Genomic DNA, 27,057 nt, shown 5'->3' on the forward strand with positions numbered 1-27,057 from the left:
GCGAGATTTGGTACACACCTTGTCAAACTCTAAGAGGGAAATGGAAAGCAGTGATGATGCACAGGTAAAAGGGACAAATGGAGAAAAGAGCTGTACTTTTTCAGGGTAGGCATTTCTGAAAGAGAAGTGGCAGTAAAGACTAAAATAAAGGCAAAATACTGCAGATGCAGTCGAAGCGTTGCCTCTGTTCCCTCCCCACAGAAGCTGTCGGACCTGCTGAGATTTTCCAGCATTTTCTGTTTTTGTTTCAGATTCCAGCATCTGCAATATTTTGCCTTTATCTTAGAGCAATTCTGGGTGACTGCATTGTGGAACCCCTCCATTTAGTCCACAAGCATGTCCATGAGCTTCTTGACACTCGCCATATCGATTCTCTCCCTTGCTCATACTCTGACTATTTTGTTCTCGGCCTGCTGCATTGTTCCAGTAAAATTCAACGCAAACACAAAGCACTGGTCTTTCAACATGATACACTACAACCTTTCAGACTCCACTTTAAAGCAAACCGTCTGTTCCATTATCTTTGATGTTTATCTGGGGCAGTTTTTCACGCTTCTATATTCCCTTACTTTGCATTCAGACAGTTGCTTTCTAGCAATTCACACTTTGACTGGACAAGTCTTTTGTTCTATACTTTACCCATTTAATTTCTCCTGCCCTCCACCCGATTACACACCTTCCCTATTCATCTTCCACCGCACATACGGGGACAAAGTAGAAAGGGTTGAGAGCTTCAAGTTTTTAGGTGTCCAGATCACCAACAACCTGTCCTGGTTCCTCCCATGCTGACACTATAGTTAAGAAAGCCCACTCTCTCAGATGACTAAGTGAATTTGGCATGTCAACTATGACTCTCACCAACGTTTATAGATGCACCTTGGATAGCATTCTTTCTGGTTGGATGCAAGTGGAGAATGAGAAAGTAGGGTCCCGATCCTGTGTCCTCTGTTTGAACAGAGGGGAATACGATAGGATGAGAGAGGAATTCGCAAATGTAGATTGGGGGCGCAGATTGGTTGGTAGGACGGCTGAGGAACAGTGGAGGATTTTTAAGGAGATCTTTTTTGGTACTCAGCAGAAATATATTCCGATGGTAAAGAAGGAATGTAGGAGAAGGGATAACCAGCCGTGGTTATCGAAGGAAATAAAGGAGAGTATTAAATTAAAAGCTGATGCGTTCAGAGTGGCTAAAAATAGTGGGCGATTAGAAGATTGGGAAAAATTTAAAAATCAACAAAAAATGACTAAGAAGGTGATTTAAAAAAGGAAAGATAGACTATGAAGCTAAACTAGCACTAAATATAAAAAAGGACAATAAAAGTTTTTACAAATGTATAAGGAAGAGGAGGCTGGCTAGAGTGAATGTTGGACCGTTAGAGGATGAGAGGGGGGATTTAACGGTGGGAGATGAGGAAATGGCTGAGGCTTTAAATAAGTTTTTTGCCTCGGTCTTCATGGAGGAGAACACGAATAGTTTGCCGGGTATTAAAAATAGAAGGATGGTAGGAGTTGAGGGCCTGAATGCAATTACTGTCACTAGAGATATAGTGCTTGATAGACTAATGGGACTGAAGGTGGACGAGTCCCCAGGACCGGATGGAATGCATCCCAGGGTTCTGAAAGAAATGGCAGAGGTGATAGTGGATGCCTTAGTAATTATTTATCAAAATTCGCTGGATTCTGGGGAAGTGCCGGAAGATTGGAAGACGGCTAATGTTATGCCACTGTTTAAAAAAGGTAGCAGACAAAAGGCAGGGAATTATAGGCCGGTTAGTTTAACGTCCGAGTTGGAAAAATGCTTGAATCGTCATCAAAGAAGAAATAGCGAGGCACCTAGAAAAGAATGGTTTGATAGAGCAGACGCAGCACGGATTCATTAAGGGGAAGTCGTGTTTGACGAATTTATTGGATTTCCATGAGGACGTGACTAGTGCGGTATGATGTGGCTATGCCGGCGTTGGACTGGGGTAAACACAGTAAAAAGTCCGACAACACCAGGTTTTAGTCCAACCGATTTACTTGATAGTAAACTCACTAGCTTTTGAGAGGTTTCCCGCTTCTTCAGGTGAATGGAGAGTTCTGGCCTCAGACAGAGCATATAAAGCACAGACAGTTTACAGATTACTGATTAGAATGCGAAGCAGGTTAGGTGTAAAGATTTGCATTCTAATCAGTAATCTGTAAACTGTCTGTGCTTTATATGCTCTGTCTGAGGCCAGAACTCTCCATTCACCTGAAGAAGAGGGAAACCCCTCGAAAGCTAGTGAGTTTACTATCAAATAAATCGGCTGGACTAAAACCTAGTGTTGTCAGACTTTTTACTAGTGCGGTAGACAGAGGGGAACCAGTGGATGTGGTGTTTTTAGATTTTCAAAAGGCGTTTGATAAGGTGCCTCATAAAAGGTTGCTACAGAAGGTTAGGGTGCACAGAGTTGGGGGTAAAGTATTAGCATGGATAAAGGATTGGTTGTCTAATAGGAAGCAGAGAGTTGGTATCAATGGGTGCTATTCTGATTGGCGGTTGGTGACTAGTGGAGTGTCACAGGGATCGGTGCTGGGGCCTCAGCTATTTACCATTTATATAGATGATCTGGAGGAGGGGGCTGAGTGTAGGGTGACGAAATTTGCTGATGACACGAAGATGAGTGGAAAAGCAAATTGCGTGGAGGGTGTGGAAAGTCTGCAGAGGGATCCAGATAGGCTAAGCGAGTGGGCGAGGACCTGGCAGATGGAGTATAATGTTAGCAAGTGTGAGGTTATCCACTTTGGCAGAAATAATAGTAGGAGGGATTACTATTTAAAGGGCGAAAAGCTGCAGCATGCTACGGTGCAGCAGGTGATCAAGAAGTTGAATGGAATGTTGGCCTTTATAGCGAGGGGGATAGAATATAAAAGTAGGGAGGTCTTGCTGCAACTGTACAGGGTAGTGGTGAGGCCATGGCTGGAGTACTGTGTGCAGTTTTGGTCGCCACACTTGCGCAAGGATATATTGGCCTTGGAGGGAGTGCAGAGGAGGTTCACTAGGCTGATATTGGAGACGAGGGGTTGGACTATGAAGAGAGGCTAAATAGACTGGGTCTGTACTCGTTGGAGTTTCGAAGGATGAGGGGGGATCTTATAGAGACGTATAAGATAATGGAAGTGTTGGATAGGGTAGAGGTAGAGAGATTCTTCCCGCTCAGAAAGGATAGCAGAACTAGAGGGCACAGCCTCAAGATAAAGGGCGGGGGGGGGCAGTTTAGATCGGAGTTGAGGAGGAACTTCTTCACTCAAAGGGTGGTGAATCTCTGAATTCTCTGCCCATTGGAGTGGTGGAGGCTACCTCGCTAAATATATTTAAGTCACGGGTAGATAGGTTTTTGATAGTCAAGGGAATTAAGGGTTATGGGGAGAAAATGGGAAAGTGGAATTGATCCACTTCAGATCAGCCATGATCTTATTGAATGGTGGGGTAGGCTCGAAGGGCTAGATGGCCTACTCCTGCTTACATTCTTATCACAGCTTGGTATGGCTCCTGCTCTGCCCAAGATGAACTACAAAAGGTTGTGAATGTAGCCCAATCCATCACGCAAATCAGCCTCCCATCCATTGACTCTGTCTACATTTCCCACTGCTCCAGCAAAGCAGCCAGCATAATTAAGGACCCCACGCACCCTGGACATTCTCTTACAGCTTCTTCCCTGCTGCCATCAGACTTTTGAATGGACCTACATTGCATTAAGTTGATCTTTCTCTACACCCTAACTATGACTGTAACCCTACATTCTGCACTCTCTTGTTTCCTTCTCTATGAACAGTATGCTTTGTATAGCACAAGGAACAATTCTTTTCACTATGTTAATACATGTGACAATACTAAATAAAATGAAAATCAAAAATCATTTGCTCACAACCTGTTGTATTTTGAACTTCCCTTAATTCGGATGAATAGTCACAATGGAAGTATTACCTTTGTTTTTCATTGTACAGCTGCTGTCTGATTTGCTGAGAATTTCTCACATTTTCTGTTTTTATTCCAGATTTTGTGTGTATGTGTGTCAGTGTATTTGTGCGTGTCTCTGAGTGTGTGCATGTATAAGTGTGTGTGTGCACGTGTCTCTGAGTGTGTATTTGTCTGTCTCTCTGAGTGTGTGTCTCTGAGCGTGTGTCAATGTGTGTGATTTTGAGCGTGTGTCTCTGAGTGTGTCAGTGTGTTTGTCAGTATGTGAGTGTGCGCGCTTCAGTGTGTGTCAGTGTGCATGTCTCTAGGTGTGTGTGTGTGTGTGTGTGTGTGTCTCAGTGTGTGTCAATGTGCATGTCTCTGAGTGTGCATCAGTGTCCGTGTCTCTGAGCATGTGTCAGTGAGTCTCTGAGCGTGTGTCAGTGTATCTATGAGCATGTGTCAGTGTATGTATCTCTGGGCGTGTCAGTGTGTGTATCTCTGAGCATGTGTCAGTGTGTGTGTGTGAGTGTGTTTCAGTGTTTGTATATGTGTGTCTGAGTATGTGTCAGTGTGTGAGCATATGTGTGTGTGTGTGTGTGTATGTTAATTGTGTTGGGAGCTGTAGCTCTTTGAGACAGTCTGTATGTGTGCATTGCAGTCCTATTGTCGAATAAGGGACTTTTATTTTGACATTGCAAAGCACCCGCCCCTGTCAGAAATCCCACAGCATGGGCAGGGAATAGGCTAATTGAGCAGAATTCAAATACTGGAGATCATTCATGTCTCAGCGCTTTTATGGTTTTGGTTCCTCAATGAAACGTGAATTTCAGAACTGATGATGTCTCAACTCAGCAAGAGGCTATGAAAAGACAGTAAGTGAGTGTTCTTTCTGGGCTGCAGGGTGAGTGGGAGGTGGCTCTCTGAGGAGGTGCAGGTGAAATGCTGTGTTTTGACATGTGCCCTAACTAAGGAGATTCACTGTCTCAGTGGCGGTTGGTGAATGCAAGCATGTCTGTGAACAAGGAATAACATATTGAGACAGGAGCCGAGAGAAAGGACTGTCGGCTTGAGTTATTATCCAAATCATTTGACCACACATGCTGAACATGTGCGGAGTGGACAACACACTCTGGTTACCTGAGGGAGAAAGGAATAGGGATCTAGACAGCTGCGGTGGGAGGAGGGTAGCGAGCAGCTGGTCTGTGTAGCCTGTTTCTGAGCTGGACAATCTGCATAACATCCAAATGCAGCACCTACAGTTTGAAAGAGGCAGCCCAAGATCATCGATAAAACTGGCGGCCTCCTACACAAATACTACCCCTTCAAAGTAAAGTTTGGGAGTAATCCTTCACAGTAACATTTCCACTGTTTGTGTCTTACAGCTCCATGTTGAACCTATTATTTACAGCTCTCTCTCCTGGAGTGTCTTGGCTCAATTTTATTCTTGCTGTTTTGAAATGAGGGATGTGAAACAGGATTTATGTTGAGGTGGCTCCTCTTGTTATTTACTGGTGACTGTAATACCTATGGGTGCTTTCATACCACCCACCCAGTACCACCCCCCTCACCCAACATCACAGCGTGATCATTAAGAATGCTGACCAGATAGTGAGGGTGGCACAGTGGCTAACACTGCTGCCTTACGGTGCCAGGGACCCGGGTTCAATTCCAGTCTTGGGTCACTATGTGGAGTTTGCACAGTCTCCCCGTGTCTGCATGGGTTTCCTCCAGGTGCTCCGATTTCCTCCCACATACCAAAGATTTACAGGTTAGGTGGATTGGCCATGATAAGTTGCCCCTTAGTGTCCGAAGATGTGCAGGTTAGGTGGATTGGCCATGCTAAATTGTGCCTTAGTGTCCAACGATGTGCAGCTTAGGTTGATTGGCCATGCTAAATGTGTTGTGTAGTAAGAAGTCTGACATCACCAGGTTTCAGTCCAACCGATTTATTTGATAGTAAACTCATAAGTTTGCCATTACAACTACATAATATATAAAAGATATAGTATCAAATAAATTGGTTGGACTTAAACCTGGTGTTGTCAGACTTCTTACTGTGTTTACCCCAGTCCAATGCTGGCATCTCCACAAAATGTGTAGTGTTACAGGGATAGAGCACAGGGAGTGGGCCTAGTTAAGATGCTTTTGAGAGAGTCAGTGCAGACTTGATGGACCAAATGGCTTCCTTCTACACTGTGGGAATTCTATGGATAGCTGACCAAATGCCCAACCACTCAATGGCTAATGTTATTGCACTGATCTCTTCACACTGTCCAACTTGGGGATGTCAGCAGAGAAGGAGCGAGAGAAGTATTTTACATTTAAACTGTGTGGCTATCTCTCAGTGACTCCTAACTTCCCAAACCTGCACCTCACTGCTGAGGATAGCATCACATCATCGGAGGGAAGGATGATTGCACCTGAGTACTTTACCTACCCCGGTTCCTTCTCCTGATCACCGTCCAGTGACACTGGGTGACAGAGATTGGTAAATAAACTTGCCCTCCTGTTCCTGATGCCAGTAATCTCTGGGTTTGAGGGAGAGGTTAGTAGTTTGTTTTCCTGCTCCTGATCATTATTGGAAAGCACACATAAGTAAGCATTGGGATGAGTATTAGCTGTGATGCCTCCAAAGTGGAACAGCCTGCCAGCACTTACTGTCCAGGCTGAGACATGAAATCTGACCATTTGGGTGAGATGCCCAGAGAGTTTGCTCATCCTCATGGAACTGTACATGAGTTAGGATCAACACTGTGCTGGGTGAAATGGTGAAGTGCCAGACATATTTCCAGAAGTGAGGGCCTTTTTTACCATCTAGCTCAGTGACGATTCCTTGAAAGGAGGAGCTGCTTCAGAAATTAACCAGGTCTTACACCCAAATGCTGAGTTACCCGTTGTAACCTTTCACAGCCCAGTGCAGTGTGATGAAGGGGTCAGCTACATAGTCCCAGAATGCCTTCCACAACTTCCACCCCAGTTAATATGAAAGCTGTGTGGAGTCTGCACATTCTCCCCATGTCTGCAAGGGTTTCCCCCACAGTCCAAAGATGTGCAGGTTACATGAATTAGCCATGATAAATGTGTGGAGTTACAGGGATAGGACAGGGGAAAGGGCCTGAGTAAGGTACTCTGTTAGAAAGTTAATGCAAACTCGATGGGCCAGATGGCCTCTTCTGCACTGTAGGGTTTCTGTGTTTACATTTGGTTCCACTGAATGTTGCCCACACTCCCCATACCCAATCTGTTGTTAGGGAGGGCCCTGTTGTTCCTAAATGCCAGTGTTTCAAAGTGAGTCAGCAATGGGAATCCATGTACCTCCACCCAATCGGAGTGTCCGGCTCTTGTGGCTGCCTATAGACGCTGTCATTTGGAAAAGGGTTTTGCCCAACTCACAGCTGATGTGGGACTGAATAAAGAAGAAAGTATTTGCTGAGGTCTCAGGAGATCCTCAAAATGCTGGCCAGTCTTTTGATGCAAAACCACATATGTAGGTGGCTGATAAATGCTCAGCAAGGTCCCACCAAAGCAGCTGTATTTAATCTGTTTGTGGCGGCGATTAGCCCAGTTTCACAGCAGTGTTACATTTGATCCAGAAACATGCGGCATATCTGATAACGTCTACAGAGAGAGAAACAGAGTTTCAGATCAGTGAGCTGACTTCAGAATTGGGAAACGTTAGAGATGTAGCAGGTTTAGAGCACGGGGTGGGTGGGAAAGAGTGAAGTGAGATCTGTCATTCAATCTCGCCTATCTCCCACCCTATCACAGAGCTGAATCGTTAACTATCTGACAATCTCCACAGACGCTGCCAGACCCACTGAGTATTTCCAGCATTTTCTGTTTTTATTTCAGATTTCCAGCACTCTACTTTTTGATTATATTTGATTGATTTTGATTTGACGTTGAGTGTCCCTGCCCCTGAGTCTGCTGCTGGCACACATTGAGGGAGGCATTAACCCCTGTCATTCCTCTTCTCCAACCTCACACCCATGAAAAGAGGGTTACTCCTCTCACTGCTCCAGGGAGGTTCTATTGTCATGTAGGAAATGTATCAGGCAATTTTAAAAAATGATTCATTCTGGAGACATGGACTTCACTGCTAAAGGTATGACGTTTATAGTTACCCCTGAGAAGGTGATGGTTAAGTTGTTAATTTTGTAAGTGTCACAAGTAGCCTTACAATATCACTGCAGTGAAGTTACTGTGAAATTCCCCTAGTCGCCATACTCCGGTGCCTGTTCAGGTACACTGAGGGAGAATTTAGCATGGCCATTGCACTTAACCAGCACGTCTTCCAGACTGTGGGAGGAAACCAGAGCGCCCAGAGGAAACCCATGCAGACATGGGGAGAACGTGGAAACTCCAGTGACCCAAGACTAGAATGGAACCCAGGCCCCTGGCACTTTGAGGTAGCAGTGCTAACGACTGTGCCACTGGATGTGTAGTTACTGGGGGAAGAGCTTGCGGATATGGCTGCTGCCTATGTCTTTCTCAGGCTGGAGTTTGTATTTTTGAGAAGGTGCTTGCTGCCAAGCATCTGACACACTGCAGCGACCTGCGCACAGTAGGATCCCAAAGCAATGAAATAGCCGACCAGATAGTCTGTAGGATTTAGTTTCTGTTTCACAGCATAGTGAGAGAGAGAGAAAGAGACAGCTTTCAGTCCCATAGTTTGAGGTAAGTTGTGTCTGTGCGTTGCAGCTCAGAGTAAAGACAGGTGGGATTTTCCTGGGCTCAGGAAGAAGAGCTGAAATACAAACAGCTTGAGCTGCTTCGCACAAACAAGAGTATAACCTAGGGCAAGTTGGTTGGCATGGTGGCACAGTGGTTAGCACAGCTGCCTCACAGTGCCAGGGACCCGGGTTCACTTCCGGTCTTGGGTCACTGCCTGTGCAAAGTTTGCACATACTCCCCGTGTCTGTGTGGGTTTCCTCTGGGTGCTCCGGTTTCCTCCCACAGTCCAAAGATGTGCAGGTTAGGTTAAATGGCCATGATAAATTGCCCCTTAGTGTCAAGGGGATTATCAGAGTAAATATGTGGGGTTACAGGGATAGGACCTGGTCGAATGGCCTCCTTCTGCACTGTAAGGATTTTATGTTCACCTGTTGCCATGGCAAACACGTAACATAATGCAACTCTGTGTAGTTTAATACAGTTAACATTCTCGCAGGGATTACATTCTACAAAATAGTTAACCGAGAGACATTGATCTGTTATCAGTCATCTGCCCCCCAGCAGGTCATGCACAGCCTGTGAATGGGCTGATTGAAGTGGGTCTGTTTTGTAGTGATTGATCTGTTACAGTCAGCAGGTCAGTTCGTGGAATGACTGAATCACATCATTGTTTCACATCAGACACTAGCCACCATTCTCTCTTTAAAAAATGCTGTGAATCATTGTGCTAACATCACATTGTCGATCCCAGGGTTAAAAGTCTGGCCACTTGCCCAGGAAAGCTCAGAGCAGTCCCAATGCTTCTGAAGGCTCAGCTCTGAGTGGTTTTCCTGTCTCAGATGGGATTCTTACAAATGGAGACACTGAATCTAATACTGAAAGCAGCTTGAGCTGAGGTATCTGTTTAACAGGCTGCCAGTCTGCAGGTGAATGATGGTGAGGGCTTGCTGCATAGTCAGAGCAGCAAGAGCCTGACGCTAACCATGGCCTAGCTGGCAAATCAGAAATATAATATTGCTGATGATCCTTCAATGTCTGTCTCTGTTCCTCATTTTGTGAACCTTGCATTCTCTCTCTCACATTCACTCATTTTCCTTTTTCTCTCTCTAGCCCTCTCTGTCTCCAAACCCCTCTTTCACCCTTCCAGTAGTCTTTGTAGATACAGGAAGAGTAGTTAATGAAGAGATGGGTTACTCGGTGTGAGCGGATGGGGTCACTTGGACCGATGATATGGAACCACTCAATGAGGGGATGGGGTCACTCGGTGAGGGGACGGGGGTCACTCTGAGAGGACGGGGGTCACTCTGAGAGGACGGGGGTCACTCTGAGGGGACGGGGGTCACTCGGACTGAGGGGATGGGGTCACTCTGAGGGGACGGGGGTCACTCGGACTGAGGGGATGGGGTCACTCGGACTGAGGGGATGGGGGTCCCTGGTAGTGAGGGGATGGGGATCACTCGGAATGAGGGGATGGGGTCTCTGGCAGTGAGGGGATGGGGGTCGCTCAGAGTGAGGGGATGGGGGTCTCTGGAAGAGAATGAAAGCTGTTACATTAATGCTATGCTTGCCCTCTGTGGGCAGCTGCTGATTATTGTGCGTGCTATCAATAATTGATATTGGATTGAATGTCAGAATCACTGGCCACTTGGATCAGTTTGTGTGGAGAGCCTGTCCCAGGAATAATGCAGAGAGCTCCCAGCCTGACACATTAATCACACACAGGCAGCTCATCTCACTATACTGATTTACTGATCAGGAAGGACACTCCATATCTTAAATCCATCCAGTCAGAATATTAACCACCCTCAGTGCAATCAAGTATTTCTAAAATCACTCCAGGATCTTTGCTCCACTCTTGCCCGAGTTTAGTCCTCATGAGGAACACTCTGTCCGATTTCCTCCCTCAGCCTGAGGTTAGTGCATCCCAGTTTGAATTGATGTCCATATTTCCAGTTCCAAAGATTAAAGTAATTATCTGTCACCCGCAGAGGTTGGGCCACCTGATCACAGTGCCATCGCTCCCCGGGCTGTCTAGTCAGAGTGCTGTCTGTCCCTGGGCCGTCTGGTCAGAATGCTGTCAGTTCAGGGCCGTCTGGTCAGAGTGCCATTTCCCATTCTGTTAGACTTTGTGCTCTGAGGTTTATTCATGCAGTTTCTAGTTTGAGACAGTTGTGTTGAATAAGTTTTCTGTTTGTTGGTGTTTGGAGAGTAGATCGATGCTCTACTTACAGTTTCCCATTAACAGGAGCACGCTCTGTGGAAATGCTATTTTTCTGATTAATGAGGCCACCTTTAAACACGCTATCAATACGTACATGTGGGAAAGGAGAGGAAGCATTCTTCACTATTACCTGCCCTAAATCCGCTAATACCTTTTCCAGTCCAGTTATTAATAGAAACTCATTCAGGGTATTAGGCATCTTTAAGGTTCTGATATGAAATGTCTTGGGAAGCATCATTATAAATCTGAACAGTCAGAACAATCTTTCCTCCGTCTGTTCCTACCATCACAGTCCATCTGATTGTTTCTCTGACTGTCCCCCTAGGCTTCTGTCCCACTGTCCCCCCAAGAGTCCCTCCAACAGTCCTTTGCCAGTCCCTCCACCTGCACCTCCCTCCGTCCCTCTCCCTCCGTCCCTCTCCCTCCGTCCCTCTCCCTCCGTCCCTCTCCCTCCGTCCCTCTCCCTCCGTCCCTCTCCCTCCGTCCCTCTCCCTCCGTCCCTCTCCCTCCGTCCCTCTCCCTCCGTCCCTCACAGAGTCCCCCTAATTTATCCCTCCAGCCATTTTCCTCTTGCTGTCCCTTCCTCTGACAGTCCATCTCACTATCCCTTCAGCTAGCCCCTCGCTATCTCCCCACCCCCTTCCCCACCATTGTGCCTTTCATTTGGCCACGCCCTTGCTGTGACCTCCAATATTGAGTTAACCATTCTGTTAGTTCTGGGAGAGCCCAACTGGCACCAGGACCCTGGTTGTCTGGAGCCAGTAGCGGGGACTTTGCTGGATGAGAAGCTTCACATTCTGGGTAGGATTTTCCAGACCCCGCGATGTGCTTTCCAGCAGCAGAGGCCATTAGTTACAGAGGAATCTTCCAGTCCCACCGATGACTACGGTGTTTTGTGTGGTTTGCCTGACCTGCTATGGGAGAATTTGCCACTGAGGGGGTGGGTTGTATTTGGCAGGACAGGAAGATCCTGGGCTTTGTGTTCAGGATCTTTATGCAGCCAGAAGCACCCAGCCTGGGATTTTCCGCTGCCTGCTGCATCTGGCAGTTTTGGCACTGGAAATGGAAACGTTCAAATGGTGTTTCATGTTGATATGAACACGTTATGCATTTGTCTCTCCAGGCTTGTTATGGGATGCGATTCCCAATGTTCAACACCAGGAACATCATCTAAATCACAGAATCATAGAATCCTGCAGTGCAGAAGGAGGCCATTCGGCCCATTGAATCTGCACCGACCACAATCCCACCCCGGCCGTATGCCCATAACACTAAGGGTCAATTTAAGTATGGCCAATCAACCTAACTTGCGCATCTTTGGACCGTGGGAGGAAACCGGAGCACCCAGAGGAAACTCATGCAGACACTGGGAGAAAGTGCAAACTCCACACAGACAGTGACCCAAGCCAGGAATCGAACCTGGGTCCCTGGCATTGTTAGGCAGCAGCGGCAGTGCTAACCACTGTGCTACCCTTAACTAGCACATAATTATCTGGCCTCTCCGTGGCAGCGTGAGGGTAAGTAAGCCCAAAACCCGACTGGTCTCCCGGAGCATACACCTGGCGAGCAGACCTCCTTTGGGGGCTCAAGCAAGTGCATCACTCAGGAAGGGAGAGGGTCCTGCTCAGGCACTGCCCCCCGGCTCTGCCCAGGCAGTGTCAGGGGGCAGGATGGGTGAGTGTCCAGGCTGAACCCCTCTGTGCTGAGATGGCAATCTTAATAAGGGCAGCCCAGTCCTTGAAGGACTAAGTTGCTGCAGGGGTGGGTGAATCAGAGGCCTGCAGCAATATGTTAATGGACCCCCACCCCCTGGTGATTTTTTTTCTCCTACCATAAAATCCCTACGGTGCAGAAGGAGGTCATTCAGTCCATCAAGTCTGCACCGACTATCCCCATTATCCCATGCATTGATCATGCCAAACCACCTAACCTGCACATCTTGGACTGTGGGAGGAAACGGGAGCACCTGGAGGAACCCCGCAGGGAGAATGTGCAAACTCCACACAGACAGTGACCCGAGGCTAGAATTGAACCCAGGATCCAGCACTGTGAGGCAGCAGTGCTAACCACCGTGGTGCCCATGCCACGTGCCACCTTGTGGGAAGCTGGGCGGAGAAAGCCACCATTGCTGACAGAGGCTTCAATGCTGCTTTTCCCGCCCGCTTCTGATTTCCCTGAAAATCCAGCCCCCGGTGTCCCACAGCTTGTAAGTATAATAAAGAAAACAGACTTGATTTATATTGTGGAGAATCAGATTGTGAGAAAGACCCAAATGCGCCACAGCCAATCAACTATCAGTGAAATACAAGCATGAACAGCAAGATCCCAGGAATGAGCTATGTAACCAGATGGTGGAGGGATGGCTGAAAGCTGTCAACGTGAAATAAAAACACAGAACCCCTGCTGCATGTGTCCCATTAAAAAGTCTGACAACACCAGGTTTTTACTGTGTCAGACTTTTTACTGTGTTTACCCCAGTCCAACGCCGGCATATCCACATCATGTGTCCCATTGAGCAGAGGATCAGTTCAGTGTCTTATACAAACAATTGATAGTATAATATTGGATCATCTTTTCTGTAAGTCAGTACTGCAGTGGATGTCAGAGAATGTCTGTATTTCCTACAAAGTCTGAGCCATAAGCTAATCTTGCGCATCCAGGAGGGGCCCATCCCCCTTGGTGTCATTCTGCTGCCTGTGATCTCACTCCCTCTCTGCAGCAATAACTATTCATACTGGCTGCACTGCATCAGGAACCACACACAATGCAGCACCTTTCTCAAGTGAGATTGTGTCAGCTGTTACACCATGCAGACATCATCACAGCAATTCTCCTGTCCCTTTTTATCACCCTCTCTCCAGCTGAGAAAGCACTGAGGCAAGGGGTGTGGTTCCCTATTCCCCACAGCCCCCACCCCCACTATCATTCCTCCACTTCTCCAAAGTGATCTGGGTCACATCTTCACCAATGTTTGCTAACTTATAGAGATGAGGTTCAGAAAGGTGTACAAGAATAGCAAGGAGGGACACTGAAGAATACCTCCCAAAAAAAGATTGAACAAAGCAATGCAGGCAGGAGAGATTGTTTAAGGTGAGCCTGGGGCTCTGAGAGCAAAACACGTGCTGAGGAAATTTAACCAATACCTCACATCGGCATTTACTAAGGAGAAGGATATTCGGGAATAGGTGAGTTAATCCTGAATTGATTAAAAGTGAGCTAAGATGTATTAGAATAAATAAAAGGGAAGTATTTGAGAAGATTGTGAAAGTAATCGGACATGACGTTCCAGAGTCTGCTGGAAAACATTGGAGGACCTGGAGGAATTAGAGAATTGGGCTGGGACAGAGAGGATTATATTGAAGGTGCATGTATATAAGAGGACTGGAGCGATAGAGGGAGGGAACTCGGGTAATCATAAAACAGTTAGTTTACATGGACTTGCAGAAACCTACTCAGGAGACTATAGAGAGATTAGAGTGTGGAATTAAGAGAAGATAGGTAATATAGATAGACCGTAGAATATTACATCGCAGTACAGGCCCTTCGGCCTTTGATGTTGCACCAAACTGTGAAACGAATCTAAAGCCCATCTAACCTACACTATTCCAATATCATCCATGTGCTTATCCAGTGACCCTTTAAATGCCCTTAATGTTGACGAGTCCACTACCATTGCAGGAAGGGCATTCCACACCCTTCCTTCTCCCTGATTAAAGAACCTACCTCTGACGTCTGTCCTATATCTATCACCCCTCATTTTAAAACTATGACCCCTCATACTAGTCATCACCATCCGAGGAAAAAGGTTCACACTGTCCACCCTATCTAATCCTCTGATCATCTTATATACTTCTATTAAGTCACCTCTTAACTTTCTTCTCTCTAATGAAACCGCCTGAAGTCACTCAGCCTTTCCTCATAAAACCTTCCCACCATACCAGGCAACATTCTGGTAAATCTCCTCTGCACTCTTTCCAATGTTTCCACATCCTTCGTATAATGCGGTGACCAGAACTGTACACAATACTCCAAGTGCGGCTGAACATGACATCATGGCTCCGAAATTCAATCCCTCTACCAATAAAAGCTAACACACTGTACGCCGCCTTAACAACCCTATCAATCTGGGTGCCAACTTCCAGGGATCTATGCACATGTACACTGACACCTCTCTGCTCATCTACATTACCAAGTATCTTGCCATTAGCCCAGTACTCTGTATTCCTGTTACTCCTTCCAAAGTGAATCACTTCACACTTTTCCACATTAAACTCCATTTGCCATCTCTCAGCCTAGCTCTGCAGCTTATCTATGCCCCTCTGTAACCTGCAACATCCTTCCACACTGTCCACAACTCCACCAACCTTAGTGTCATCCCCAAATTTACTAACCCATCCTTCTATGCCCTCACCCAGGTCATTTATAAAAATGACAAACAACAGTGGCCCCAGAACAGATCCTTGCAATACACCACTAGTAACTGAACTCCAGGATGAACATTTCCCATCAACCACCACCCTCTGTCTTCTTTCAATTTCTAACCAATTTCTGATACAAACTGCAAAATCACCCTCAATCCCATGCCTCTGTATTTTCTGCAATAGCCTACTGTGGGGAACCCTATCAAACGCTTTACCGAAATCCATATACACCACATCAAATGCTTTACCCTCATCCACCTCTTTGGTCACCTTCTCAAAGAACTCAATAATGTTTGTGAGGCACGGTCTACCCTTCACAAAACCAGATGGACTATCCCTAATCGAATTGTTCCTTTCTAGATGATTATAAATCCTATCTCTTATAATCCTTTCCAAAACTTTGTCCATAACAGAGAAACTGATTTGTAAGGACAGAATTGAAGGTAAGAACAGTTTCGCTGAGTGGTTGAACATGGGTAGATGTGATAAACAGGGTTACATAAGAACATAAGAAATAGGAGCAGGAGTAGGCCAACTAGCCCTTCGAGCCTGCCCCGCCATTCAATAAGATCATAGCTGATCTGTCGTGGCTCAGTTCCACATTCCCGCCCTCTCCCCATAACCCTTAATCCCCTCTCTCATCAAAAACCCATCAACCCGCGTCTTAAAAATATTTAGCGAGGCAGCCTCCACCACTTCAACGGGCAGAGAATTCCAGAGATTCACCACCCTTTGAGTGAAGAAGTTCCTCCTCAACTCTGTTCTAAACCGCCCCCCCCTTTATCTTGAGGCTATGCCCCCTAGTCCTACTATCCTTTCTGAGCGGGAAGAGTCTCTCCACCTCTATCCTATCCATCCCATTCATCATCTTATACGTCTCAATGAGATCTCCCCTCATTCTTCTAAACGCTAACGAGTACAAGCCTAATCTATTCAGCCTCTCCTCATAGCTCAACCCCCTCAACTCCGGCATCAGCCTAGTAAACCTCCTCTGCACTCCCTCCAAGGCCAAAATATCCTTGCGTAAGTACGGCGCCCAAAACTGCACACAGTACTCCAGCTGCGGCCTCACCAATGCCCTATACAGCCGCAGCAAGACCTCCCTACTTTTATATTCAATCCCCCTCGCGATGAAGGCCAGCATCCCATTCGCCTTCCTGACCACCTGCTGCACCTGCAAGCTGGGTTTTTGCGACTCATGCACAAGGACCCGAGGTCCCTCTGCACCGTCGCCTGCCGCAGTTTTTCTCCACGTAAGTAATAATCCTTCCTACCATTATTCCTACCAAAGTGGACCACCTCGCACTTACCAACATTAAATTCCATTTGCCATTTCCTGGCCCATTCGCCCAGCCTATCTAGATCCTTCTGTAGACTCTCCCCACCCTCCGCACAATTTGCCTTTCCACCAATTTTGGTGTCATCAGCAAATTTCGACACCCTACACTCGGTTCCCTCCTCCAGATCATCTATATAAATGGTAAATAGCTGAGGCCCCAGCACCGATCCCTGGGGCACTCCACTAGTCACCATCCGCCAATCCGAATAGCACCCATTGACCCCCACTCTCTGCCTCCTATTTGACAACCAGTCCTCTATCCATGCTAACACCCTACCCCCAACTGTTCTGGTTCTGTTGTGGGATCACTTTTGTTTGCTGTGCTCACCAATGATTTAGGAATGAGCTTGAGGGACTGACCTCCAAGCGTGCAGACACACTGAGGCAGGAGTCATAGTGAGCAATTCTGGGGATTTGAGGGATAAAATGGGTGGAACAGGTAAAAAGTGGCAGATAGAATATTCAGTGTCAGTAACTGTAAGGTGAGATAGTTTGGTTCAAATCAAACTCAGACCAGGAAAGACTGGTGATAAGGAAGGGCAGAAGAGTTTGGAAGCACTGGGCCTCAAGTGAATATGACCATAAAGAATCATAGAATCCCTACAGTGCATAAGACGCCATTCAACTCATTGAGCCTGCATCTCTTACCCAGCCTTACCCTGTAACCCCATGTATTTAACCTGCTAATCCCCCCTAATCTATATATCTTGGGACATTAAAGAGCAATTTAGTATGGCTAAGCCACCTAACCTGCATATCTCTGGAGTGTAGGAGGAAACTGGAGCGCCTGGAGGAAACCTACGCAGACACGGGGAGAATGTGCAGACTCCATGCAGATAGTTAACTGAGGGCAGAATCAAACCCGGGTTCCTGGTGCTGAGGCAGCAGTGCTAACCACTATGCCACCAGGACGCCCAAAACCTAATGAAATACTTGTGCTTATTCAGATGTATAGAACGTAAACAGTAAATTGTAATTGTGAACTTACGTAAAACCTGAGATTGGGGAAATAATTTGCGTAGACGCCGTCTACACTTCCCGCTACCTCAGCAAAGCAGCCAGCATAATTAAGGACCCCACGCATCCTGGACATTCTCTCTTCCACCTTCTTCAGTCGGGAAAAAGGTACGAAAGTCTGAGGCCACGTACTGACTGACTCAAGAACAGCTTCTTCCCTGTTGCCATTAGACTTTTGAATGGACCTACCTCACATTAAGTTGATCTTTCTCTATACCCTAGCTATGACTGTAACACTACACTCTCTCCTTTCCTTCTCTGTGAATGGTATGCTTTATATAGCGAGCAAAAGACAATACTTTTCACTATGCTGGTACATGTGGCAATAATAAATCAAATCCTCTGCGCTGCACACAGGCTGCATGGTCAATGCCTATTTACTAAGCCTAATCTTTGTCTCTTCTCTTGAGAATTTCCAGCTCAGTGTGGGGATGCTAACTCAGCCGCTGAGCTCCCCAGTCAGAGCTGGTCTGTACTTGGATTTCACAGGTTCAAACCAGCACAGAGCAACCTACAGCAAAGCCAGAGACTGTACAAAGTCTCTGCGAGCCCAGTGTTTGGGGAACATCCTCAAATCAGCTCACAGCAACATTTCCCAATCACATTCCTGGGCTGAGGGAAAGTTTGCATTGAATTACAGAAATGACAGACCAGCTGACAGCTGTTGCAGTCTTCTGTAGCCCCTCTCCTCTGAAATCTTCCATATTTCTCCTTTTTGGTAAAAGATTCCACACTTTACTAATAGTCCTCATTCAGAACTTTCCTCCACACCCCATTATTTCTTCCAGTGGAAATCCTTGTTTTCCATCCCTTAGATTCCTATTTTTCAACCATTGCATATCTTTCACTCTTACCCTGAAATAGGCTCACCCCACAGACACAAACATGCACAGTGTATTTGAGCTATTTGGGAACACTGTGTATATTTGAGGTGTTTGTGCACACTATGTGTGTAGCTGAGGTATTTGGGCATAACGTGTGTGTATTTGAGCACTGTGTGTGTGTGTGTGTGTGTGTGTGTGTGTGTGTGTGTGTGTGTGTGTGTGTGTGTGTGTGTGTGTGTGTGTATTTGAGGTATTTGGGAACACTGTGTATTTGAGCACACTGTGTGTATATCTGAGGTATTTGGGAACACTGTATTTGAGGTGTTTGTGCACTGTGTGTGTTGAACAGAAGCTGGGTAATATTGTTTGAACTACAGGTCTGACAGCTGCTGACTGGACTTGCCCAGATACCAAGAATGAATGTAAAATTGTTTCAGAGGAATAGCATGCTGTCACCATGCTAGCTTTTAAATTTCTCTTAAATCAGTGTGTTTCAGTGAGTTTCACTTCCTGTGCTGGTCTTCTCAGTAAGTTCCGCCTACTGGGGAACCTGTGGAGTATCACTAGGTCATTGGTGCCAATGTGCTCATCAGAGGATCAATAGGAAGGTGGTGCGATGACTTTATAAATGTGGAGATTTCCCTCCTGTACCCTGCACAATTAATGCCCATGCTCCAAATGGCAACTTATTGACAGACCTCTACTTTTATTGGCTACATCTGGAAATATTGCTACACAGTCTACCTGGTCTACAGGTTCCTGTGTCTCTGAATAAAACTGACACAACAACATGGATAAAATTTCAGTATGGTGCTACACCTTTATTAAACCATTTAGCAGCGTACACACTCACATCAATATGGGTTCCTGAGTTCCCGTGTGTGTCAATGTCTGCCTCAGTGCTCAATCTGTTGATGAAATCCTCTGTATGCATCCTCTGAGCAACTTGCAAAATGGTTCCAATCACTGTAGCCTCGTTGGTTCTGTGGGATCTCTGTTTCAGCTTTTCTTTTTTTTCAAGGTAAGGCTTTCTATTCAGTCCATTTCATTGGTTTTTCAGTTTTATCAGTGCTCATTTCCGTCCTCGGTAGGTCCTATCCGCTGGTCCCACTCAAAAGTCAGCTTGACTCTGCTTGCCCCGTTATCAGTTACTAAGTTGAGACAACGTGGTACATTTACTGACGCTCTGTATGCTGGTACAAGGCCTCCTACAGGTTAAGTCATTTAGCAGAGCTGTGCTGATTCTAGCAAAGCTTTAACTTGACTAAATTGACCATCATGCTTTGTATTTTGAGCCCACAGTTCTGTTCCTTCAATCACTTCTTTCTCGGTGATTTCACCAGGAGGCAGACAACCACTCCAGATTGAGAAAAGAAATAAGGAAACAGTTAAAAATAATTGTACATTAAAAGAGTAAAGAATGTTTGCTTCCAGGATGATGCTGTTGTGTTCAGCCTGCTGATATTCCCTAACTCCTCTTTCCCTCCTGTAGGTCCCTGCCACGTTCACTGAGGCAGCCAATCGTACGGAATCGCAGGATGAGTCTTCATGGGAATGTTGCAGTGATTAACCAGAGTCTGTATCCTTCAGCACCAATTGGTAAAGGCCCTCACCAACGAAGAGAGAGCAATCCCCCGCCATATCCCCACAACATGGGTAACCCAATCAGGCAGCGGAGCCTAGGTGAGTAGAATCGTAGATTCTGTGTGCAGAAGGAGGCCCTTTGGCCCATTGAATCCGTACCGACCACAATCCCACCCAGGTCCTATCCCTGTAGCCTCACAAATTTACCCTTCTAATCCCCTGACACTAAGGGGAAAATTAGAACGGCCAGTCAACCTAAACTGTGCATTTTTGACTGGGAGTAAACGGAGCACCTGGAAGAAACCCACGCCAACACAGGGAGAACATGCAAACTCCACACGGACAGTGACCCAAACCCGGGTCCCTGGCGCTGTTAGGCAGCAGTGCTAACCACTGTGCCGCCCCTGTTGAAGAATGGTAGCTCAATTATCTGGCTTACAGAAAAAAGAAAGACTTGTTTTTCTGCCACGCCTTCAGGATATCCAGAGTGTTTCACTGTCACTGAAGTATTTTTTAAAGTGTTGTCACACTTGTAGTGTAAAGTTCATGGCAGTTAATTTGTCCACAGTAATCTTCCACTAATGATAATGTGATAATAACTAAATGATCTTCTCTTGTGTTCTGGGACATGAGATAAAACATCCCTGCTCTCCTTTAAAATAGTGCCATGGAATCCTTAACATCCACCCGCCTGCTTTAACATTTTATCTGAAAGTGGGTGGTTGCTGTGACAGTGCAGCTCTCCCTCAGTACTGCAATGGATGTTAGCCTGGGTTGTGTACTCAAATTCCTGGAGCACCGTTTGCTTAAAAGTGGGACTTGAACCCACTTCCTCAGACTCGGAGTTGATTACCTGTTGACCCACGGGAGAGACTATAAGTGTTTTGCACTCAGCTCCCCCACCTGTCCTCTCTCAGCGGGCAACAGTTAATACCTGGCTAAGAGACACCATTGTCAAGGTCTGATTCTGAATCGATCCAAAGTCAACCTGTTGCCACTTTGCAGCAAAGGGAAAAGTAGCTGCTTGGTGATCAAGGACAGGATCTCTCCTTCGCTCAGAGACACTGAGCTTTATTGTGCTTCTGCTGCCTAATTCAACTTGACATAGGCTGAGCTCTCCCCATTCCCTGCCAATCCCCAGTGAACCCTGGTTTGTACAGTCTTGTGGCACATGGTTAGCACTGCTGCCTCACAGCACCAGGGACCCAAGTTCGATTCCCGGCTTGGGTCACTGTGTGTGTGGAGTCTGCATGTTCTCCCCATGTCTGTATGGGTTTCCTCCAGGTGCTCCAGTTTCATCCCACAATCTGAAAGACATGCTGGTTTGGTGAATTGGCCCTGCTAAATTCTCCCTCGGTGTATCCAAACAGGCGTCAGAGTGTGGCGACCAGGGGATTTTCACAGTAGCTTCATTGCAGTATTAATGTAAGCCGACTTGTGGCAGTAATATATAAACTTTAAAAAGGACTGGGCTCAGAAAGCCCAGCTCCCTCAAACATGGACCTTCCATTGAGGCTGGGAGGTGTATATCTGAACCTGACAACACCAGCTTTTAGTCCAACCGATTTATTTGATAGTAAACTCACAAGCTTTCGAGGGGACTCCCTCTTCGTCAGGTGAATGGAGAGTTCACCATTCATTCACCTGACGAAGAGGGAGTCCCCTCGAAAGCTTGTGAGTTTACTATCAAATCGGTTGGACTAAAACCTGGTGTTGTCAGACTTTTTACTGTGTTTACCCCATCCAACAGCGGCACATCCACATTATATCTGAACCTGCCAGAGGTCCAGGTCAATCACCAGGAGTTCACTGGATGTAGTGCGGCTAGGAAGAGTGTAATCAAGCTCAGGGAAGCTGCTCTCTCGCACTCCCTGCCTCTACCCCTCTTCCCTTCCCCCACATCAGGGCAATCTAGATAAGGTTGAAGTGTAAGGATCCTTGAATTAGTCTCATGCCGCAGAACTGGTTCTGCCACGTTGCTAGCCAGAGTTGAATGAGTCAGCTCTGGGCAGGATAGAAACAGACTTCAGTAAGAGGTAGAGTCACTGCATTCTCATCTCAGCCAAACCCCCAGCGACAGCTCCCAACCTGCAGCACTCAACCACACTGAACAATGGTGCCATCTGCTGGTATCTTGCAACAGATGTGATACTGGCAAGAACCTATTCACCTCCCTTTGGTGACAATCCCTTTCCCTTGAGCAGGACTAACTCCAAAAGCATCTCACTTCATAAAATATCAGCCAGGTTGCACCCCGAGTGCCAGTCACAGAGTATAACACTGCTGTGTCATTCTCAGATCCCCATCCTGGGGCAGTGCCAGTGACAGGGAGAGTGTAACACTGCTGTGTCATTCTCAGATCCCCATCCTAGGGATAATGCTGGTTACAGGGAGAGTGTAACACTGCTGTCCCATTCTCAGATCCCCATCCTAGGAATAATGCTAGTTACAGGGAGAGTGTAACATTGCTGTCCCATTCTCAGATCCCCATCCTAGGAATAATGCTAGTTACAGGGAGAGTGTAACATTGCTGTCCCATTCTCAGATCCCCATCCTAGGAATAATGCTAGTTACAGGGAGAGTGTAACACTCCTGCCCCATTCTCAGATCCCCATCCTAGGAATAATGCTAGTTACAGGGAGAGTGTAACATTGCTGTCCCATTCTCAGATCCCCATCCTAGGAATAATGCTAGTTACAGGGAGAGTGTAACACTGCTGTCCCATTCTCAGATCCCCATCCTAGGAATAATGCTGGTTACAGGGAGAGTGTAACACTGCTGTCCCATTCTCAGATCCCCATCCTAGGAATAATGCTGGTTACAGGGAGAGTGTAACACTGCTGTCCCATTCTCAGATCCCCATCCTAGGAATAATGCTGGTTACAGGGAGAGTGTAACACTGCTGTCCCATTCTCAGATCCCCATCCTAGGAATAATGCTAGTTACAGGGAGAGTGTAACACTGCTGTCCCATTCTCAGATCCCCATCCTAGGAATAATGCTAGTTACAGGGAGAGTGTAACACTGCTGTCCCATTCTCAGATCCCCATCCTAGGAATAATGCTAGTTACAGGGAGAGTGTAACACTCCTGTCCCATTCTCAGATCCCCATCCTAGGAATAATGCTGGTTATAGGGAGAGTGTAACACTCCTGCCCCATTCTCAGATCCCCATCCTAGGAATAATGCTGGTTATAGGGAGAGTGTAACACTCCTGCCCCATTCTCAGATCCCCATCCTAGGAATAATGCTAGTTACAGGGAGAGTGTAACACTCCTGCCCCATTCTCAGATCCCCATCCTAGGGATAATGCTAGTTATAGGGAGAGTGTAACATTGCTGTCCCATTCTCAGATCCCCATCCTAGGAATAATGCTGGTTACAGGGAGAGTGTAACACTGCTGCCCCATTCTCAGATCCCCATCCTAGGGATAATGCTAGTTATAGGGAGAGTGTAACACTGCTGCCCCATTCTCAGATCCCCATCCTAGGAATAATGCTAGTTACAGGGAGAGTGTAACATTGCTGTCCCATTCTCAGATCCCCATCCTAGGAATAATGCTGGTTACAGGGAGAGTGTAACACTGCTGTGTCATTCTCAGATCCCCATCCTAGGGATAATGCTAGTTATAGGGAGAGTGTAACACTGCTGTCCCATTCTCAGATCCCCATCCTGGGGCAGTGCCAGTGACAGGGAGAGTGTAACACTGCTGTCCCATTCTCAGATCCCCATTCTGGGGATAGTGCTGATTACAGGGAGAGTGTAACACTGCTTTCCCATTCTCAGATCCAGCGCTGGTTACAGGGAGTGTAAAACACTGAATTTTGCCTTCTGCCTGGTGAGAGTTGCCCAGTTTGGCCCAGGCGTTAGGAAGAGCAGCATATATTGAGCAGACTAGCTCATCCTGCTCTGAGGGATGGACAATCTGAGTTCTTATTCTGAAAGCTTACCCAAAGTTTCCCCATTTAATTGGAGAGATAAAAACAGATCACTAACTGAGCAGCTGCTATCTAAAAGATTGTGGATTGATGTTTGCTAACTGCTCCTTTGTAAGATGTAGCTTACTTGCACTTCATAATTGTTGAAATATGCAGTTATATATCCTGATTATCTTCTCGTGAATTTATCACCTACTATCCGCTTCATCTCACTCTTGGCCCCACTCCCAATGCCATCCTGTCCTTTACTGCATTCCTGTGCAAACCCCCTCACCCCATGGGCAAACCCCCTCATCACCCACAGCTACTCCCCCTCCTACCACCATGTGTACCTAACCTTATTATCTGCGACACCTCACCCTACCACACACTGTTCCCCCCCCCCCGACCTGTGTCCCACACAGCCTACCCGAGTCCTTCAATCCCCCACCCACCTGCACTTCACCCTTTCTTCCAGTTCTGTCTGTCCTTTGCTATGACCAGACGAAGGATGGCATCTCAATCGCCTCAGGGATCTGTATCCAGCGTATATTACAAAACAACTGCTCATTGCAATATATCAGATCCTCCCTGAGCTGACACTGGGCCTGAAGATGGGGTAAATCCTGATATTCCCGACTATATCCTGGCAATGTTTGGGATTGTGGTTGGTTACAATCCAGACTGCAGTTCACTCCCCAGTCCTGAGGCTTACTGAGGAACAGTAGAACTAACAAATTAATTTCCGTCTCCCTCCAGATCCTGACCTGGGGCGGTTTGGTCAGAGCACTGGCTCCCATCCTCGGAAAGGTTCCGCTCCTGCCATCTACAGTGCACAGAATGGCCAAGGGTGTTCTACTTTCGAAGCAGGCTCTACCCTCTGGCCCAAGGAGAAATGGGCTAATTCCCACCCAGGACAGGATACAGGTGGGACTAAACTTCCTCGGGTCACCAAAGGAGAGGACAGCAGCAAATCCTGGAAGGCGTCGGAGCGTGTTGTGCTGATTGTTGATAACACGCGGTTTGTTGTTGATCCTGTGATCTTTGCAGCGCACCCAGACACCATGCTAGGCCGGTAGGTGCTAATCTCCTAGTGCTGCTTAATTAACCTCCTGGCTGAACACAGTTTATACACAACAACAGCTTTCTAACTCAACACGGAAGCACAATGTGTCTTACTTGTTCAATCCAACCTTGTGTAAAATTGAACTTCACAAACCCAAAGTCCCCATTATCTAATCCTGGTCCGTGTAGTGTTACATAGATATGCAGCTCCCTGTTTCAATCCCAGTCTGTACTGTACAGATACGCAGCTCCCTGTTTCAATCCCAGTCTGTACTGTACAGATACGCAGCTCCTTGTTTCAATCCCAGTCTGTACTGTACAGATACGCAGCTCCCTGTTTCAATCCCAGTCTGTACTGTACAGATACGCAGCTCCTTGTTTCAATCCCAGTCTGTACTGTACAGATACGCAGCTCCCTGTTTCAATCCCAGTCTGTACTGTACAGATACGCAGCTCCTTGTTTCAATCCCAGTCTGTACTGTACAGATACGCAGCTCCCTGTTTCAATCCCAGCCTGTAATGTACAGATACACAGCTCCCTGTTTCAATCCTAGTCTGTAATGTACAGATACACAGCTCTCTGTTTCAATCCCAGCCCGTAATAGAACATAGAACACTACAGCACAAACAGGCCCTTCGGTCCACAAGTTGTGCCGATCATATCCATACCTACCAGGCCTATCTATAACTCTCAATCCCATTAAATCCCATGTACTCTTCCAGAAGTCTCTTAAAAGACCCCAGCGAGTTCGCGTCTATCACTACCAATGGCAGCCGATTCCACTCACTCACCACCCTCTGAGTGAAAAACTTACCCCCGACATCTCCTCTGTACCTGCTCCCCAGCACCTTAAACCTGCGTCCTCTCATAGCGACCATTTCAGTGCTGGGAAATAGCCTCCAAGAATCCACCCTATCTATACCTCTCAACATCTTATAAACCTCCATCAGGTCGCCTCTCAACCTTCGTCTCTCCAGGGAGAAGGGTCCCAGCTCCCTCAACATATCTTCATAAGGCATGCCTCCCAATCCAGGCAACATCCTTGTAAATCTCCTCTGCACCCTCTCAATAGCTTCCACATCCTTCTTGTAGTGAGGCGACCAGAACTGCACACAGTACTTCAAGTGGGGTCTGACAAGGGTCTTATAAAGTTGCAGTGTTACCTCCCGACTCCTAAACTCAATCCCTCGATTAATGAAGGCCAGCATACCATACACCTTCTTGACCACATCCTCCACCTGCGAGGCCAATTTAAGAGTCCTATGAACCCGGACCCCACTTCACAGCTCTCTGTTTCAATCGCAGCCTGTACTGTACAGGTACACAGCTCTCTGTTTCAGTCGCAGCCTGTCATGTACAGATACACATGTCCCTGTTTCAATCACAGTCTGCACTATACAGATACACATCTCCCTGTTCAATCAGTCTGCACTGTACAGATATACAGTTCCTTGTTTCAACCACGCTCTGTACTGTACAGATACACAGCTCCTGTTTCACTCCCTTTTGTAATGTACAGATACACAGCTCCCTGTTCAATCCAAAACTGTACTGTACAGATACACAACTTCCATTTTCTATTCTCCCTCTTTGAATCCCAGTCTGTACTTTTCAGATACACTGCCCCTGTTTCAATCCCAGTCTGCACTGCACAGATATACAGTCCCTGTTTCAATCCCAGTCTGTACTGTACAATACACAGCTCCCTGTTTAAATCACAGTCTGTACTGTACAGATCCACATCTCCCTGTTTCAATTCCTGTCTGCACTGCACAGATACACAGCCCTCTCTTTCAATCCCAGTCTGTACTGTACAATACACAGCACCCTGTTTAAATTGCAGTCTGTACTGTACAGATACACAGCTCGCTGTTCAATCCCGGTCTGTACTGTACTGATACACAGCTCCTTGTTTCAATCCCAAACTGTACTGTACAGATAGATAGCTCCCTGTTTCAATCCCAGTCTGTACTGTACAGATAGATAGCTCCCTGTTTCAATCCCAGTCTGTACTGTGCCGATACACAACTCCCTGTTTCAATCCCAGTCTGTACTGTACCGATACACAGCTCCC

At 46.7% G+C, this 27,057-nt stretch overlaps 1 protein-coding gene across 5 annotated transcripts in view; it reads left to right on the forward strand.

Moving 5' to 3' along the window:
- Positions 1 to 27,057, forward strand: part of LOC145357062 (BTB/POZ domain-containing protein KCTD20-like) — a 92,645-nt gene that overhangs the window by 46,627 nt on the left and 18,961 nt on the right. For 3 of the 5 annotated variants that reach the window (XM_080210134.1, XM_080210139.1, XM_080210135.1), the window contains 2 exons: positions 19,911 to 20,101; positions 24,677 to 24,992. In XM_080210134.1, the coding sequence (XP_080066260.1) occupies positions 19,911 to 20,101; positions 24,677 to 24,992 (507 nt within the window). Of the gene's footprint in view, positions 1 to 4,647; positions 4,799 to 19,910; positions 20,102 to 24,676; positions 24,993 to 27,057 lie in introns of those variants that run through there. The other 2 variants (XM_080210138.1, XM_080210137.1) reach the window with 2 other exon arrangements.

The sequence above is a fragment of the Carcharhinus amblyrhynchos genome, chromosome 22 (assembly GCF_965287045.1).
Source record: "Carcharhinus amblyrhynchos chromosome 22, sCarAmb.v2.hapA, whole genome shotgun sequence".
NCBI classification, from domain to species: domain Eukaryota; kingdom Metazoa; phylum Chordata; class Chondrichthyes; order Carcharhiniformes; family Carcharhinidae; genus Carcharhinus; species Carcharhinus amblyrhynchos.